Genomic DNA, 20,118 nt, shown 5'->3' with positions numbered 1-20,118 from the left:
GATAATGCATACTACCTTCGTCGAAATGGTTCTGTACGCACTGTAAAGTCCGTACTGGACTTTAACTTCTTGACTGTGATATTTCACGGTCGTACGAAGCAATACGTTTTCTTTGCTGGTTAAAGCGGGAATGCATTTATTGTCTTCTCGAATTTATTACAAACTCCTAGCTGGAGAGACTTGAAGCACCGATATGAAAAATGCTATGTACACGATCACCAATCAGCGATCGTTGTCCATGCGGGAAAAGGAAAGATAGAAATCCATCGCTGTACACTCGATAACAGCATGGTTCAATAAATTAGTAATGCGACACTTCTGTTTGTCGCCATAAACGCTGACAGATATTTTACAGGCATTGAACTGAAGGTTCAATGCCGGGTAGAATTATCCTTCTCAGCATGTTCCCACTAGTGTGGTCTGCTGGAAGTGCATAATGGAAAAGCATGGGAAATGACATGTGGGATGCACATGTCACACCATTCCCCTACGGGCCAAAATGTTAACGGTAAAGATTCGGTTTAGCTTCAAATGCCTCTCACAATTTTGTTTGCTTTCACTGAATGTATTTATCTGCTTTTTTTTTTGTTAATTTGTTGGTATGTAAAATGTCTATTGATTTCACTACTTTCACCCCTTCCTAATAGCGGGGGATGATCATTGTATGTATGTATTTTGATAATTGTTACTTTTTTTTTCACTTTTTTTTTACTAACCTTGTTTTATGTACTTCTGCTCTTTTTCCATTTTGATTTATAATTATAGCATTTGATTCTTTTAGTTGTTCAATCTGATAGGGACCACTATAAATCGTTTGTAATTTATGCCTATTTTCAATTTGTAAATATACTGTATCACCTATTTGTAATTCTGTTGGTGTAATTGTTCTGTTCATACTATTTGTTCTTTTGTCCTTTCTGTTTAATATTGTTTGCATGACATTAGCGTGAGTGATTTGTAATCTGAATTTTAGTTCTTTTTGGTAAGAATCTAGATTATATAATGGGTCTACTTGCTGGTTTTCACAAAAATCAAAAGCGTTAATTTTTTTTCCAAAGATAATTTCAAAGGGAGTGAAGTTATGGTCTGTGCTTGGGGTTGTATTGTAAGCAAAACAATAAAATGGTAACCACTCGTCCCAATCGTCTGTGCGTTCGTTAGCGAACATTCTCAAATACTCGTTTAAGCATTTGTGATTGCGCTCTAACGCACCGATTGTTTGGGGGTGGTATGCCGTCGAACAGGTATGATTTAATTGTAGTAAATTGCATATTTCGTCGAATACTCCTTTGTATTCTGTTCCTTGGTCAGTTTTGATGCATTTCATGGGACCATATATCAGAATGCATTTTTCTACAACTGCTTTGGCAATTGAAACAGCTGTTTTATCTGGTACTGGAATTGCAATCACGTATTTGGAAAGATCACATTGCAGTGTTACTGCATAGCGGTTTCCTTTTTCAGTGAGTGTGAACGGTCCGATGGTGTCAATGGACACTACATCGAAGGTTTTGTTGGGTGTGGTAGTAACGATAACTGGTGTTTTCACCGGTATCGCGTGTTTATTTATTTTGCAAAGTTCGCATGATCTGACATAATCTGAAACTATTTGTTTCATATTAGGCCAGCTGTAAAGGGATTTGAGTTTCTTATATAGCCTATTTATACCAATATGACCTCCAACTGCAGAGTCATGGTATTGTTTTAATATATTAGTCATTTCTTCCTTTGCTTTGATTTTAACGGGTTTTTCGTAAATTATTATGGTAGCGTTCCTAAGAACAGCGTTACCGAAATTTTTAAATGAATTTAAATCAATATGTTTGAATAAAGTGTCGTTTGTTTGTATTGCTAGCTTCTTTGGAAATGTTCCTTCCATATTTGTATTATCGGCAGGCCTGCCATCGATTATTTCAAGCGCTTTTCCTAATTCTAATTTAAAATTTTCAGGATTTTCTAATGCGAGTGCTAGCGTTGGGGTTAGTCTCTTCCGAAATTTTTTATTATATATTATCAAATTTATAAATGTTTTATCTCTATTATATGAAAACGTTAATTTTGGCAAGTCAAATGCCTCCAAATTACTGACAGCTTCGTACACATGGAGTTGATCAGACTCCTGCGATGGAAGGTCAGGTATTTTGGTTAAATTTTTCCTCGTCATCGATCTTGTTACTATATACATTTGTTTCAGTGTTTCAGTGGTAATTTGTATCCTAGACAATGCATCTGATAGCACGTTGGATTTACCTTTGATATATTCCACTTCAAAATTATATTCTTCTAAATCCTATCGCATACGGGTTAGTTTAGAAGTTGGTTTCTTAAGTGAAAATAAATATATCAATGGGCGGTGGTCGGTACGTATGGTAAATTTCCGACCGTAAATGTATGGCCTGAAATAGTTTACCGCCCAGTGGATCGCAGTCAGCTCTTGTTCTATCGTTGACTTGTTCGATTCACCTTTCGTAAATGCTTTGCTAGCAAATGCGACTGGTAACTCGATACCATCGTAAAGCTGAGCTAGTACTGCTCCACAGGCTACTTTTGACGCATCTGTTATAATAATGAATTCTTTTTGATAATCAGGAAACTGCAAAATCTGGGGGGATAGCAATTTCATTTTCAAAGTTTCGAAAGATGATTGACATTTTTCATCCCAGTTGAAAACTGTCTCTTTGCGTAGTAATTTGTTCAGTGGGTAAGTTATATCGGCAAAATTTCTGATGAATCGACGATAATAATTGCAAAAAGCAACGAATCGTCGTACTTCATCTGCATTCTTTGGAACTGGATAGTTCACAATTGCCGAATATTTATTTTTATCGGGCTGTATACCATCCTTCGAGATATGATGTCCTAGGTAGGTTACCTCATTCTTGAAGAAATTGCATTTAGATGGATTCAATTTTAAGTTAAACTTTCGTAATTGTAAAAACACTTTACGTAAATTTTCGATGTGGTGCTTAACAGAACATCCTACACACTTAGATTTTTCTACCGAGATCGGCTGTGCAAATCTCGGCAAAAAAAGTTTTACTGAGATATCAGCAAACATTTCATTTATTTGCTGAGATTCAGCTAAGCATTATCCGAGACTCAGCAATCAAATGTCACTTTTGCTGAGATCTCAGTGAAACTTATTTTGCCGAGATTTGCACAGCCGAGCTCGGTAGAAAAAATTAAGTGTGTACAACGATAATGTCGGCGGTAAGCCACTTAACGCGATCGACATCATTCGTTGAAATGAGTTCGGGCTAATATTTAATCCGAACGGGAGTCTATTAAACTGAAAATGACCCTGTTCCGTGGAGAAGGCTGTGTATTGTTTTGAAACTTCATCTAAAGGAATTTGATGAAATCCTGACATGAGGTCGAGTGTTGTAAAGTACTTCGCTCGACCTAAGTGGTCTAAAATTTCATCAATTCGGGGAAGCGGAAATTTGTCGGGAATAATTTGTTTGTTGAGTTGCCTGAAATCAATTACCAAGCGCCATCTTTTCTCATCGCTAAAAGATTTCTTCGGCACTAGCAAAATTGGCGAATTAAATGGGGATATTGAGTGCTCAATGATACCTTCATTGAGCATTTTCTCGACTTGAGTGTTTATTTCTGTTTTTTGGGATTCGGGGGTTCGATAATTCTTGATATATACCGGTTTTTGTTGATTTAGTTGTATGTTCTGTTCATAAAAATTGTTATGAGTTAGAACATCGTTTTGTAACGAGAAAATGTCATTAAATTCTACACATAGAGATTCTATATGCTCTTTGATTTTTGGTTCTAAACTCTGCGTATTGATTTCTTCTTTTAATTTTTGTTCTCTTTCTGGGTTATACAATTTTCCGTTAATTGGTTGATAATCATACTTATTTAGTGGGTCATAATTTGGTTTGAAAGTTTTTGGTAATTTAAAATTATTGTCCGTTGTATTTATAAATTTAACAAAACAGTTGTCTTTTTTCACAATTGAATTTGCACAGAAAATTCCTGGTACCACTTCTTGTGAAAAAATAACACTGTCTTCGGTTAAATTTATATTTGTTATTTGTTTGACAATTTCACATCTGGCTGGAAGTATAATTGGTCTTTCGCCATTATTTATTATTGGTATCTCTAACGTTTCGAAATCTATAGTTACTTTGAGTAACCAAGACTCGTAATCAATTTTGCATCTGTAGTTAATCAAAAAGTCTCTACCGATGATTCCATCGGTAGGGATTGGGAAATTTTCATCTACGATGTGAAATTTATGTGGTATTTTAATACCATTCAGTAGTATGTTCGTGTACGTAGTTCCAATTGTACTAATATTACCTTGTCCTATCCCAATAATATTACATTTCTCCGAGGGGTAATGAATTTGTGAGCCTTTTATTTTATTGTCTTTTATGATCGATATGTCAGATCCACAGTCCACAATAAAAAGATTTGGCGTATCTGACATTTCGAGCATAAGTCGAACATAATTTGTGGCAGATACATTTATTGTGTATGCTGCCTGAGCGGTACCCCTAAAGGGTGGATATTTCCATTATTTGGTAAATTTTGAGTTTGCTGCACAAACTGTTGTTGTGGTTGTCCCTGCTGTGGGGGCATTTGATGGTTTATATTTTGTGGAGGATTTTGGTTTTGCACGTAATACGTATTATGGTTCATTCCTCTTCCTCGAGACCTCCCGTTTCCACGGTGGTGGTATGAGTGTTCGCGATTGTAATTTTGGTAATTACCGCGAGAATTGTGACCACGTCTATTATTTCCTCTTCCACGAGACTGATAATTTCCTCTGCCAGGTGTGTAACCGCCTCTTCTGGCGTACATGATTTGAGACGTGCTCGAGTTGCTTCCTGCCGATTAATTTTCTGTAATTTTTTCAACTGCAGCTGACAGTGTATTAAACTGTCCTGCTTTCAGTAATAATCGTGTTTCGCTGTTTTTTACCCCACCTGCTAGGGCTTTAACACCTGCCTTAACGGCCATACGTAATGCCGTATCGACTGGTATTTCCTCGCTTATATAAGCGCGTTCTAATTCCATAGTGAGCTTTTCAATTTGCTCAGTGAACTTGACGATATCGCCCGTCTGCTTGGTGGCGTTTAATTTCGCAACGACGGTTTCAGGTGCGATTGTTATTTTGCATTTTCGTTTTAAACTTTCAATGATTGCATCGACTGTCTGTGGGTTGTCTCCCACTGCCGATCTAGCTTTACCTTCAAGGCGCGAAAGCACTACTTGAATCGCTACGGCTCTGTTTGCGTTCGTAATAAGAGTGTTTAATGCCGCCAATGCGGATAATATCGACGGTAATTTATCACCTGACCCATCATATTGTGGGACCAGAGACGATACAATTTTAATTATTTTGGCAATGCTAGCCATTTTATTTTGTTTGTAAGTAAGTTTATGCTTTAATTTAATGTAGTAAAGTACTGCTAGAGCAGTACTTTTTAGACTAATCGGAGGATCCTTTGCATATACAAGTTTTTGCTCAATGTGTAGTGAAATAATTTCATATTTTTGACGTAGTCCCTTTATGTAAAACTCACTATCGGCGGGTCACTATCCTTAGCAACGGTATGCCTTTCGGTTTGACATCTAGGACTGGTTTCGCTGTTGCTCAATCTCACTGCATACAGCGGAGGCGCACTCCTCAACGCTGTTATTCTTATCGATACGCATAAAACTGATTACTGTTGCACTATCATTTTCGTTGCGGTGGTGGCACTGTAGTCTCGCACTCCGGCACTCCGAGATCGAATATTGACAAATTTCGACTGTTTTTGGACACAACACCTAACGGTAGCGATCACACTCTTTCGTAAAAGGTATTTGGATTCTGTGGTTAGTTCTTTTCATGTTATGAGTACACAACTTTTGCAACTGATGTCTTTGACTAGTCATTTAAACAGTGTCTAATTGATTTAGGGATTTTGCTAATTGTAGCGTTTTACGCTTGATCCTCTTTTGAAGGATCTTGTACCCTAGGTACATCACCTGAATGCTCACTAAACACAATATAAGCCAGAGTTTTAGTTCATGTGCAACTCTTGTGTGTTTATTATCACCGTATCCTTATCCCCTTTAATTTCTGCACTTGGGGTAGATTTTTTATTCCCCATTTTTTACTTCTCACTCTGTACAGTTTTACACAACACTATAGAGCACTATCTTTTCGTTGGCAAAATTTTGTCTTTTCCGAGACTAAAGTTTTACTTCGCATCCAACACTATGCATATCGCGGGACACTTAAACACTTTTCCGAGTCAGCGTATGCAGGTGCCGGCCACTTGGCGCGGTCAGCCATGTAAAGTCCGTACTGGACTTTAACTTCTTGACTGTGATATTTCACGGTCGTACGAAGCAATACGTTTTCTTTGCTGGTTAAAGCGGGAATGCATTTATTGTCTTCTCGAATTTATTACAAACTCCTAGCTGGAGAGACTTGAAGCACCGATATGAAAAATGCTATGTACACGATCACCAATCAGCGATCGTTGTCCATGCGGGAAAAGGAAAGATAGAAATCCATCGCTGTACACTCGATAACAGCATGGTTCAATAAATTAGTAATGCGACACTTCTGTTTGTCGCCATAAACGCTGACAGATATTTTACAGGCATTGAACTGAAGGTTCAATGCCGGGTAGAATTATCCTTCTCAGCATGTTCCCACTAGTGTGGTCTGCTGGAAGTGCATAATGGAAAAGCATGGGAAATGACATGTGGGATGCACATGTCACAGCACTCACGACTCGCAAGGCCATGAGCCGGAACGTACTGCTCAATTTTCTTTGGTTCCGTTTCGTTTCCAGCGCTTCAATCCAAGCTGGACCTCCGTACCTTAAAGAGTGTACGGTTTAAAATTGCTTAGGCATAGTTTAATGTGTATTGTTTACACTCTATGAGTTGTTTTCATCAGGTGCGCAAAAGTTATCAAAATGGCGACGAAAGAACAGTGCATTCGCGGAAAAGTTTTGCACGAGTACGTTGAGAATAAGGATTTGTCGCAACGTGTCATCGGAAAAAAAAGTTGGGAATCGCGAATTCCACGGTGTCTGGTATCATAAAACGGTTCGAAGAACGTCTGACTGTTGATCGAAAGCGAAGATCCGGAATAAAAAGCCGTCAGGTCAACGAGAACGATCACAAACGCGTGGTTGGGGCCTATAAACGAAAACCGAACGCCTCAGTTCGAGATGTGGCTAAAAAGTTGCATGTGAGCAAGACTTTCGTGCAGAATACCAAAATTCGAGCTGGAATACGTACGTTTAAGGTTCTGAAGTCCCCAAACCGTGACGAGAAACAGAATACGGTCGCAAAAAGTTGTACGACTAAAAGTTAACGAAAACACACTGCTGCGTAATGGATGACGAGACATATGTGAAGGCGGACTTCAACCAGATTCCAGGAAACCTGTATGTGACTGCCAAGGATAAGTCGGATGTTCCAGAGAACCTCCGGACACAGAAGATGTCGAAGTTCGCCAAGAAGTTCTTAATTTGGCATACGATTTGTACTTGCGGAATGCGGAGTACACCTTTCGTTACCGCAAGCACCATGAATGGATAGGTGTATTTGGAAGAGTGTTTCTAGAAGCGGCTTCTCCCTCTTCTGAAGGCTCACGACGGTCCGACGATCTTATGGCCGGATTTGGCATCATGCAACTACACGGAGGACATGCAAGAGTGGTATACGGCGAATGATGTCTATTTCGTGCCGAAAGATCTGAACCCCCAAACACTCCGGAACTGCGCCCAATAGAAAAATACTGGGCCATTATGAAGGAGCACCTTCTAAAACGACCTAAAGTGGGGAAGAATGTAAAAGAAATGAAGAAAGCATGGGTTAATATGCAAACAACTGTCGATCCTGAGGTCGTGCAGAATCTTATGGCTGTGGTTAAGGTCGAGGTTCGCGCATTGGGATGTAAAGGCGAAATAAATTAAATGAATGATGCCAACACTAACTTTAATTGTTTCTTTTTACTCTCTGAAAATTTGGTAATAATCGGATAAAAACTCGAATTTTTAGAATGAATTTAGTGTGTGCGGATTTTAAACGGTACACCCTTTAGTATCGATGAGGATACACTAGCCAGAAGACGCCTCTTGCTGCTGTTTGGACCAGACTTGTTCGGCGTTATTCTGGCTCTTGCGTTGATGGCCTTCGCCGCCTTGTCGCACGCATATTCGATGTAGCTGTTAAAGTTCAGCCGGTCGTCGATCATCACTCTCAGATACTTCAGCACGTGCTTCGAAACATTGGCGTGCTCTCCAACGGTGATTTCTGCCCGCTGCACTGCTTTACAGTTACTGACCAACATCACTTCTGTTTTGTGGTTGGCAATCTGCAGCTTCGCTCCTTGTATCCAGTTACCAATCGTATCTATCGCCTTGGCCGCCAGCATTTCTACTTCTTCCAGGGTCTCACCTGTTACAGTCAAGACGACATCGTCCACAAAGCCAACGATCTCAACTCCTTTGAGCAGCTTGAGCGTCAGAATGCCATTGTACCAACCGGTTGATTTAAAATTGACTCACTACTTGATAAGCCTATTGGTCCCACGTACATCGATTAACGTACCCCATTCTAGTTGAAATTCTAGTACTACACTATGTTTGTTTTGATTCACTATGAAAGTTTGACAGATAAAATGAAGGGTTCGTGCATTTTCCTATGTTTCGAGGGGTGCATCGATTAGCTTGGGACCGAAGAGAGTACCAGAGCTGAGCCAAAAAGTTGAGCACGTTTCTTCGGGACCTTCTGATCTTAGAGTGACCTCTATGATTGTACATTCCGTTTCACAGCGTGGAACCTAGAATGGAGCCTTGTGGAACGGCCAGACCCGGTGTATGTGTGTGTGTGTGTGTGTCAATTACAATATCACAAAACCTTCTTAAAACGTGATAGATCTTATTTTATACTTATCCACACGCGAAAACTAATATTTTTTTTATTTGGTTGTACCAAAATAAAAAATATGCGGAAAACAAATGAAATCAGCGCCAGCGAAAACAAAAACGACCGTTCGCGGGCAGAGCCTGCGTTTTTTCACTGCAAAGGGTGTGCAGCTTGGGCTCAAAATGTGTGGTTTCGCCCCATTGCATATTTATCATAGATGGATGGGTGAGTTTGTTCCAATTCAAACACATTTTTATAAATTTTTAATCATTGTTCTCGATTTCCGTTTGTTACCCGGCGGAATGATCTCGATCACGCGTAATCTATTGTTCGGTGAGTTTAGCTTTCCCTAGTTTAAGGATTCGGAGTAGGCCTTTGTAGCCTTTGCTCCATGTTATATAAAATGTACATGTTGTACATAATTTAATAGGTTTACATTTTTTAGGACACGAAGGGTTCGTCCGAGCTTTACTTTCCTTAATCTGAGGACTCACAGTCGATCATTTCGTCCGTGATTTCCCAACGAGCTTGAAGTGTGCGCGTTTGTTCGTGGTGGTTGTTAAAGTGTGTAGTAGAAACTAAAGTGTGCGCGTAGGAATTGCGATCAGGAGATAGGCTATCGAATTATAGGTAACTTGATGTGCTCAAATGTGCTGTCCATGTCCGTGCTCGTGCTTGTGCTCACTGTTCTGGTGTAGCCGAGTTCTATTAATCGTTCGCAGCAAATTTGCCGTACCCAAGCGCAGCAACTTCTCCCCGACGGACGGAATTTTCCCGGCAATCGCCAACCGGTCGGAAGCGGACGGATCCGTCTCTAAATCGGTCCGAGGAGACTCACCGGCACGGCAGAGTAACCGTCAAATTACCGGCACGGCAGAGTAACCGCCATCGCATCGACGTGTGAAACGCCATTGTCAGCGAACTGCATTCATCGGATCACCATCGACGATCACTAACGAGTGCGTCGAACCCGTCGATAGGTCATCGACTGTGACCATCGCGTAAGCCAACGATCATCTGGTGAGTCAAGCCCTTTTCATTTTGGAGTGTGGCGTCCGCCGAGGGCGCCACGGAGTGATTTTTTTGCCAGTCTAAGACTGAGGAGCGAGTAGCGCCGATTTTCCGTGACACGCTTTTCCGGAACTCGTGATGTGGCATTCCCGCCTGTAAACCTTTTCAACGCCAACCAGAAGCGCAGACTCGTTTGGAGCTAAGTTGCCCGTAGAGTGACGTCACACACATGACACGTAATAGCACAGCACTTAGTTAGGGAGAGAGAAATCGCACACACATAGGAAAGAGAAGTACAAGAAGTCGATAGAGAGAACATGTAAATAAATACATAGAATAATAATGTTGAAACCACAGACAAACAGACGTAACTCTTTGAAAAAAGTTATCCTTGAAAACATAGTATCTCAAAACATAGAACCTCAGTAACGACATCTCTCGGGCTTCTCGCGGAAAACAAGCTTGCTCGCCAACTCACAAACAATATTGCATTAAAATTCTATAGAATGTATAGAAACGTCAAAGTGATCCGATGCCAGCGCTGCGGCGAGTAGTTCGCGGAACTCATAATATTCAAATCAACCGTTAAATGCGAGCACGAAGATACACAATGAAGAGTTACGTCTGTTTGTCTGTGTTGAAACAATCGTTTAGAAAATACATATAGCCTGGATGGTTCGTCGAAATAAATGTTCCCGTAATACGACCATCTCCCAGTTTTGATTGATTGAATGCATGCGACATCACTTCGCGTTCTCCGTTGTAGTTCCGTGTCCCATCCTCTTTTTGAGAGTTTCAATGTTGGGGAGAGTAGTCCACTTCCAGATCGGAGCGACGTCTAGTGGCAAGTGACGAGACTGCCGATGAGGATAACTTCTCTTTCGTAGAGATCTTTTTGGTATGGGTGAGCTCTCACTGACTCTCTGAGTGACTATCGTGTTTGTAATGTCATGAGGATAATAGGGCTTCCCTGTTTGGACGTTTAGTTGGAAGCCGGCTTGCCTGATCCTTGCCTAGGAAATTTTATGGACTCGCCCTTAGCAGAGTCTCAACCGAGCAAATTTACATTGGGCGTGTTGTCTCCCTTCTGGAGTCACACGTTTTAGAGACGGATCGCCCAGGCCGGCTACACCCTACTGACGGTCGGTTGGCTTTTTAAGAGCTGACATGATTATTTTTTTCTATTTTTTCCGAGATTTACAAGACATTAACCTTGGCGTGCCTAACGTCTAAATTTGCATATATTACAAAATTCAATTAGCTCTAAAAACAGAATTTCTCAACCTTTTTCTTCACAACAAGTTGCATTTTGTCGGGATTGTAATGAAGTTTTTGAATCCATCTGAAAACATTTGGATCAATACATGGTTCCGGAGTTATTCTGGTTCCCGTTGGAGTAACTTTTGGTCGGCATTCGGCTTTACTGTTCTGTAATAAGTATACACACGATGAACATCATGTTTTTTTTGTCTCAAATGATGTAATTGGACCAGTGGCAGCTATACCGAAGGTCCACGATCACAATGGGCATCCCGGAAATGTTCCGGTGCCCCCGAAAAGAACCAAAACCTATCGTGCGACATATCAAACTTCATGATTTTACAAATCTTGGCCGGTAATGGCCTTATTGAGAGTCCATGGCCACATTAGCCCTCTCGGGCATGTTCTGGTGCACCGGGGAAGTGGCCAATTCTCAACAAGAATTAAAACCCATCGTGCGACATATCAAACTTCATGGTTTTAATGGATTTAATGAGGGGCAGTGGAACATGCCTGAAAGGGCCAATTAAATGAGACTGTCTAACACCATTACTGACCGTGCAAAATCATGAAGTTTGATATGTCGCACGATGGATTTTGGTTCTTGTCGAGAATTGAAAATATACCCGGGGACACCGGAACATGCCCGGGAGGGCCAATGGGATCGTGGGCTCTCAAAAAGGCCACTACTGGCCAAGTTCAGCAAAATCATAAAATTTGATAAGTCGCATGACGTGCTTTGGTTCTTGTGGAGAATAGGCCGCTTACCCGGGGACACCGGAACATGCCCGGGAAGGCCAATGTGATCGTGAACTCTCTATAAGACCAGTACCATAATAAAATGTTATATGATACACAAGGTTCTAATCGGAAATTGTCCACTTCCTCGGAGCACCGGAATATGCGCAAGAGCCTCAATGTGATCGTGAACTCTCAATAAAGCATAAACTGACAGAGCTACGTTAAATCGTAAATTGGTTCAAGAATTAATAATTTCCTTGGGGGCACTGGTACATTATTGGGATGGCCAATATGACCGTGAACTCTCAATTAGGCCATTACTGGCCGAGTTCTGAAAAACCATGAAGTTTGATACGCGAACGACGGGTTTTGGTTCTTGTCGAAAATTGACTACTTCTTCGGGGCACCGGAACATGCCCGAGGGAGCTATCGTGACCGTTGAATGTCAATAAGGCCATTATCATCCGAACTGTACTGTGTCGCACGAGCAGTTTCAATTCTTGTTGAAAATTGACCACTTCCCCGAGGGTACCGGAGGTGGCCAATGTGAACATGTCATCTCAATAAATCCATTACCCGCCGAGTTAAGAAAAACCATGAAGTTTGATATGTCGTACGACGTGTGATCGTGAACCGTCGGTATAGCTGCCACTGGTCCAATTAATCATGTTTTGTTGTTTTTGACATCATCCACATCCAGAGGGCCAGTCACTTCGAATGTATGGGAATGGTAGGAAACCATTTGGAAATGCATGAAAATTTTCAGTTTTTATTCATTATCATCTTTATGGGTAGTTTTAGATGCACAAAAATTGCACGAGTACATTACTATTGTGATAAGGTAAACACTCGTTTATTTGTTTCCTTCTGTGAAAGCATGTTTAGTCACAAATCGTGGATTTTCTGATATTCTCCATACTGCAAAAATGATTTTCCTACCACTGAAGGGGCGACATCTCTCGGATCTTCAGTATAGCTACTACTCAAATCATATAATTAATTACATCATTTGAAAGAGAAAACATGATGTTCATCGTGTGTAGACTTATTACAGAACAGTAAAGCCGAATGCCGACCAAAAGTTACCCCAACGGGAACCGGAATAACTCCTGAACCATGTATTGACCCAACTGTTTTCAGATGGATTCAAAAACTTCAATAGATTCCCGACAAAATGCAACTTGTTGTGAAGAAAAAGATTGATAAATTATGTTTTAAGAACTAATTGAATTTTGAAATCTATGCAAATTTAGACGTTAGGGCACGCCAAGGTTAATAGTGACTCCGGAATGGACAATGAACTATTTTTGGTGTATAGATTTAGTCGTTTGTTGCTTGTTTGGAAGAGGAAGTGAAGTTTTTTTTTGTGTTGGTGGGGAGGAGTGTTGGAAGATCGGTCAGCATTGAATTTCTCAGCCCCCATCAAAGCGAGTGTCACGTCAACACATTCCTTCCCATTCCTTTCTTGACCTGCATTCGGGCACGGCCGGCGCTGGTATTGCCTAGTTTGGGACCACCAGTTTTTACACATTGAGGATGATTGCTAGCCTAAAGCATTTGGCTATTGGTTCTCTGTGTAATTACAGCTGATCTGGCAATAACAGAGTAGCAACCGTGGGCGGTCAATCATGCTCATGCGCTAATTTGAAGCATAATTTAGAATTCCGGACAGCGTCATTTCTAGATCAAATGAAAGTATACAATTTTAATTAATTCTAGCAGGATGGCCAGCGAACCGGGAAATTCCGGGTGATAATTGGGAATTTGAAAAGTAACCGGAAAAAACGGGAAAACCCGGGAATTCTACGGAAGAACCGGGAGTAAAGCAATAATCCTTAAAATACAACAGGGGAGTTTGATAAAGGAGATGATCAACCCGATTCGTTCCTTCCTCAAAATTGACCTTTGCTCGCTTTCTACTCTCTATATACAATTTTCAACTATCAACTCTATACATTCATCTCCACATCTATCGTATAAATTGACCACTTTAAGTCTGATATCTAACGTTAAGCATCTCCAACTATGTTCCCGATACTCAAGCAATGCTTATCACTCGATCTATCGTAGCCTTGACCAAATGGCGCCAGTTTATTCGGAAACCGTCATTCGGGCCTCAACATATCTGTCATAGCTCGTTTCGATCGATAGTGTTGTATGCTGATTTGAAAGCGATGAACAAATTATCTGTAAGCACGTTGTATTCGGATCATTTCTACAGAACTTATCGAAAATTTGATCCGTGATGGAAGCGCGGCATCCTTGAATTCAACCTGGTATTGGTCCACGAACTCGGTGATAGTATTTGGGACAGAACCTTTTAGGCGGTGCTCAGCGCACCGTACACAAAGCTCGTATTTTCAAAAAGTGTACATACTCATTTTAATCCCTAATTACGATCACTTTTGATCTTTTTTCATTGCCTTCCAGTGATGCCAGCATGCCCATCATTATCGATTCGGAAAGCAGCGAAGAGTTTGAGGATGCATCGGACTTCAACAACGATGATGATATCTTCACAGAAACGCCTATCAACAGCCACTTGAAGCATTTGAGTAAGTTTAAATGAAATGATTAAAATCCTCTCAAGGTATTGACTAAGCAGGATTCCTTTTTTCTCCCAGTTCCTGACAATGTAGACGACGAAGCCATCGGTAGCATACAGTTCGTGGAGAACTTTGTCGAACGCTATGGACCCCAGCATCCGATGTTCTTCCAGGGTAGCCTAGAGGATGCACTGAAGGAAGCTTGCCGTCCATCAGCTCGGGATGTAAGTGCTGCACTCATCAAGCTAGTTCAGCAAGAGTTTCTTATATTAATGAAAATCATTTTTTTGGAACAGCGTAAACTGTTGGCGATCTACCTTCACCACGACGGCAGTGTTCTGACGAACGTCTTCTGCGGTCAACTGTTGGCGTGTGAGAGTATTATCCAGATGTTGTTGGATCACTTCGTTCTGTACGGGTGGGATCTGACGTTTGAAAGCAATAAAAATATGTAAGTGGCAGTTGACATGTACTAATTAGAGTTGCTCAAATCTATAACGATATGCCTTCCAAATCACCGCAGGTTTCTGTCCTCCATATCGGCTTGCGTTGGAATGACCGCTTCGATAACGGTTCGAAACATTCCGACCGATCGGTTGCCAGCCATTCTTGTGATAGCGAAAAATCGTAGCCAGTGCGAAGTTTTTCAGGTGATCTATGGTAAGTGGCCATGGATTATTTATTAGTGGCACAAACAAAGTGGCCCGTGCACGAATTGAGGGTTCAACGCGTTTCTCTGCAGGTAATGTCAGTGTGGATGATTTGCTGTCGCAGCTGATGGAAGCGTCAGACATGTACGGTGAGCAGCTCAAGATCGAACTACGAGAGGAGAACGAACGGTTAGCTCGGGAGCAGGTGAAACTCGAGCAGGACACTGCCTATCGTGAAAGTTTGGAAGCCGACCGAGCCAAGCAGGAAGCCAAACGGCAAAAGGAGCTGATGGTGCAAAGCGAGCGTCGCCGGCTGGAATCCGAGCGGGCCGATGCCGAAGCAAAGCGAGAGATGATCCGGGCACAAGCACGAATTACCGTTCCTCCCGAACCGGAGCAGACCATCGGGGAGAACATAACCAAAATTAGGGTAAGGGCACCGACCGGGTCGATGCTGGAACGACGCTTCTTTACAGACACTCCACTGCGCATTCTACTGAACTATATCATCGGCGAAGGGTTCCTAGTCGACGAGTTCAAGGTGATCTCCAGCTGGCCGCGAAGAGACGTAAGTGATCTGTCTTTGTTTCGATCTTTTCTTGCAAAATTCTTATATCCTATATCTAATTCCATCCAGCTAACGGCGCTAGACTATGATAATACGTTGAAGGATCTGAAGCTCTACCCCCAGGAGACCCTGATACTGGAGGAGCGATGATTCGGTTGTGCTGCCGAGTGGTGCCTCATTGCAACGCTAGATCGTACATTTCACTACAAAACAACAATTGAGGCGCAAAATGTTGGTAATTTATGTCCCCCTCATCCCCCAAACCCGCCAGTCGTATGCGCTGCTCGACGCATTGAGTTTCCTTTCGCTTCGAATATGAAGGAGGAAGTAAGCGAATCTTATAAATTTCGTCCTTTTCTCGCCTTCCCCGTTTTACTGAGTACGTGTATTTCTGTGGACTATTTTTCTTTTATTTATTTGGTTCGATTAATGAAAGAAGATATCTTAAAATTTGAAATTTTCGGTAGTAGTCCGCTTCCCCAAGAAGGAAAAGGAGGAGGAGGAGGATGCTTTGTTTAAAAAATAAATAAAAAATGATTTGGCTAACTTTACAATCGTACTAGACGAACAATGTTCGCGATTGGAGCGAACGTAATGTAGTAGTAGTATACCCGTATTACGGGTGTCACTTCACGGTGAAAACGAAGTAGTGACCAGGGGGCTTATTACAGATGTCACTTCACGGTGAAAAGTTGTCACTTGTCGTCACGGTGAAGTGATTCCCATTTGATTTGTACGGTAATCACGGCTCTTATTCTGAGTATCACTTCCTTATCACCGTGTAGTGACACCCGTAATAAGGCCCCAGGGCCCTTATCACCAATGTCACTTCACGGTGTAGTGACGGGCCTTATTACGGGCGTCACTACACAGTGATACTCATAATAAGAGCCTTGATTGCCGTACAAATCAAATGGGAATCACTTCAACGTGACGACAAGTGACAAGTTTTCACCGTGAAGTGACATCCGTAATAAGCCTCGACATCTTATCACTCACGGTGAAGTGATTACAGTGGCCCTTATTACCGATGTCACTTCACTACACGGCAATCACTTCACCGTGAGTGTCAACTGGTCACTTCACTTCGTTTTCACCGTGAAGTGACACTCGTAACAAGGCCCAAGGGCCGTAGTAGCAGTTTTTGTTTGATGTAAATCATCCTACCCGATTACCCAATCCTTTAAAACCTAATCTAAACCCGAGGCGACCGCAGGTAATTGGTTCCCAACACTAAACATAATCCCCCTTATTCTGCGAGTCACGTGACTCTCTGTCACCGGTGAGGTGACAATAGTCACCTCGTGTGAGGTGACAATAGTCACCTCGTGTGAGGTGACTCTCTATGTAAATCAAATGGAGAGTCACCTCACACGAGGTGACTATTGTCACCTCACCGGTGAGAAAGAGTCACGTGACTCGCAGAATAGGGGGGAATTTGTGTCAAGACCCTGCAAACAAGCTTTGATCATTTCCTTACGCTGCCGCTGGCTTGGCACGAGCATGCAAGCAGCAGCACCGACCGAGCGACAACCGACCGACTGCAAACCAACAAGCGAGCAGCGAGCACTGATTGGTTTGTGTATGAAAGGGGAAAGGTAGGAAAGGAGAAGACAGCCAAACATATTTAAGGCAACGCAGTTCACAAGCTTTGTAAAGAGTACACCGAATTATAGCGCCGTTGAAAATATTAAACCGTCTTTATTTTCTTTTGGACAAACCGGAAACTTGGAATTTTCAGTTGAGTTTTCCTGTGTGTTCCTGTTGGCATTCCCACAGAAGGAATTGACCAAATCTGCTGGAATCCTCCGAGCCGAGGAATGCCACATCCCCCCTTATTCTACGAGTCACGTGACTCTCTGTCACCGGTGAGGTGACAATTGTCACCTCGTGTGAGGTGACTCTCCGTGTAAATCAAATGGAGAGTCACCTCACACGAGGTGACTATTGTCACCTCACCGGTGACAGAGAGTCACGTGACTCGCAGAATAGGGCTGATCATCTCCAGTGTCCATTTTTCCTGAAATCCTAGATAGTTATGAACAACTCTATTCATAGTCTGACTCATTCAGATCATAATCATCCTCCTCAGGACGAGGAATGTTGATATCCGGAATATCTCCTGTCTTGCCCGAGACTTTCATGTTCTTGGCAATCTTGATAACCGTGTCATGTCCAGCATCAGCCGTAATGTCTTGGAGGTTTGGACGAGAGTACAGTTTCATATCATCATAGTCCTTTCCAATATTCTTGCTCAATTCTGCCGTCCAGATTTCATTTCCAATCTGCTTTTGAGGACATGAAGCCAGTATTACGGCCAGGTTTCGGTTATTCTTCGGAGCAAGTCCTCGGTTGTAACCATCAGAAATGATTCTTGCCCACGGTGCTGAAGCCACTACAACTCCTTTTCTGCAACAAGCTGCAAGATAACGAGAAATTGCTTTCCATGCCTTCAAGGTTTGGGTGATGAGAGTTGCATTCATAATGTCCTGCCATTCCCACTCTGGCTTCCATTGCGTGAGTCTTCAATAGGGTCATCATTCCCATTCAATTCCTAGCAGTAATGAGTTAAAACGGTAGCATCGAACAAGGACTTGTAGACGATGGTCTCCGGAGATCATTCTATATCGGCGACTGCAACATGCACAATCAGAGCAAATATATTCCGAATGACAAGATTGGCATTCCCAAAGGACAATACAACCTTCTTCACATACTCCTTGCTCGGTGGATGACAAGGAAGACTGACATCATATGTGATCAAATTAGCCAGATTTTGCCTGAATTGCGTTTTAGCGTAAGCATTACGAATGGACGTGCTGTCTTTGCAAATGGATCTGAGAGAAACGAGAGTCAGAGATGAGATGAGGGTGGAAGAGATTCGAAACCCCTTTGTCTTTGGATCCAATGAGATCATCTTGATGGCGTATTTCTTGTACGCATCTACATCATCGGACTCATGTAGTCCCGGATCTCCTCTTCTATCTTGATGGATTCAGGAGCAACCGGCGACACATAGGCTTCTGTCATGAATTCCTCTGTCAGCCCGTGCTCTGAGGTATTTGCAAGATGCCAGTCTTCAGCTTCTGCACTTCCTCCTGAGAATATATACTTGTTTCCGCACTTTAAAAGAAAGATTGGATCAAGAACTGTAGCGATGACTGTGTCATTTGTTCTTACATTTCTACTCAGATACATTATTTTATCATTCCAATACCCAGCATCTGCAGGAGTATTCGCGCTATAAGCGTTGCCTTAAAAATGTTTGGCTGTCTTCTTCTTTCCTACCTTTCCCCTTTCATACACAAACCAATCAGCGCTCGCTGCTCGCTCGTTGGTTTGCAGTCGGTCGGTCGTCGCTCGGCCAAGCCAGCGGCAGCGTAAGGAAATAATGATCAAAGCTTGTTAGTGTTGGGAAACGATTATTCGCGGTCGCTTCGGAGTTAGTAGAGGTTTTAAATGATTGTGTAATCGGGTAGGGCGATTTACATGAAACAAAAACTACTACTACTACATTACATTCGCTCCAATCGCGAACAAACAAAGAGCTATGATTTTATGATAAAAGGAAGTAGGAGAAAGCTTGCAGCAAGTTAATTGAAATTGTGGTAGGAAGAGACAACTGAAATGTGAATAGAAGAAACGTGGAGAAGGAAGCTGAGTAAGAAGATGAAGAAGTAATAAGAAATAAACAACATAATCCTCAATCAAAATGCCTACCTCAATAATGATCCGAACGAAGCTGTAAAGCCCTTATCGTTGCCTTATTTCCCGGTGATAACGGATGGTAGCCAAATTAGCGAACCAGATATGAGGGGGTTAGAAGAAAAGGGGTGTAAGTGACTTTGATTGATTCTCTTCATTGACTTTCTGTTAGAACCCCTTTCCTTATAACCCCCTCATATGTTCCCTTTGTTTACCCAGCTTAAAGCTGTTGATGATTAAAATTAAAAAAAAAAAAAACGATAAGATGATTGATGATCTAGAGTCGAGAGCTGAGAAAACGAATCAATCTGGACAAGGAAGAGTCACGGTACCTGGCGCTGAATATTGATTGTCTGGCTGTCTCGAATTTATTACTCCGCTCAACAATGCCCGCAAGTGCATGTGGGACTAGATTTGATATTCGATAAATCAAACAACCGCTTGTTTATCTAACAATTATCAGGGTGAAAGAAAAGCTTTCATTATTTCAATGAAAATGGAGTTGGGACATAAATGTACTGCGACTAGTAAGTTGATGTAGTTCATCCCGTATCCTTAGTTTTTATTGCATGTCGTATTACCAACCGATGGAAACTAACGATTTGAAATTGGCTCACTACTTGACTAGCCTATTGGTCTCAAGCAAATCGACGTATTTTAGTATAAATTCCAGTAGTACACTATGTTTGTTTTGATTCGCTTTGAAAGTTTGACAGATAAAATGAGGGGTTAGTGG

General features: G+C 41.8%; 1 protein-coding gene across 2 annotated transcripts in view; it reads left to right on the top strand.

The window, feature by feature from the left end:
- Window positions 1-16,036, top strand: part of casp (Fas associated factor casp) — a 30,170-nt gene extending 14,134 nt beyond the window's left edge. For both annotated transcript variants that reach the window (XM_065234609.1, XM_065234610.1), the window contains 6 exons: window positions 14,344-14,468; window positions 14,538-14,683; window positions 14,756-14,910; window positions 14,983-15,119; window positions 15,202-15,677; window positions 15,747-16,036. In XM_065234609.1, coding sequence (XP_065090681.1) covers window positions 14,344-14,468; window positions 14,538-14,683; window positions 14,756-14,910; window positions 14,983-15,119; window positions 15,202-15,677; window positions 15,747-15,827 — 1,120 coding nt within the window. In that variant the 3' untranslated portion in view covers window positions 15,828-16,036. The remainder of the gene's footprint in view (window positions 1-14,343; window positions 14,469-14,537; window positions 14,684-14,755; window positions 14,911-14,982; window positions 15,120-15,201; window positions 15,678-15,746) is intronic.
- The last annotated feature ends 4,082 nt before the right edge of the window (window positions 16,037-20,118 follow it).

Source organism: Ochlerotatus camptorhynchus, unplaced genomic scaffold (genome assembly GCF_037179485.1).
Source record: "Ochlerotatus camptorhynchus isolate MF236.1 unplaced genomic scaffold, CSIRO-AGI_Acam_v1.1 ptg000434l, whole genome shotgun sequence".
Taxonomy (NCBI): Eukaryota; Metazoa; Arthropoda; class Insecta; order Diptera; family Culicidae; genus Ochlerotatus; species Ochlerotatus camptorhynchus.
The sequence above is the reverse complement of the archived record's forward strand: the minus strand, read 5'-3'. Positions and strand labels throughout refer to the sequence as shown.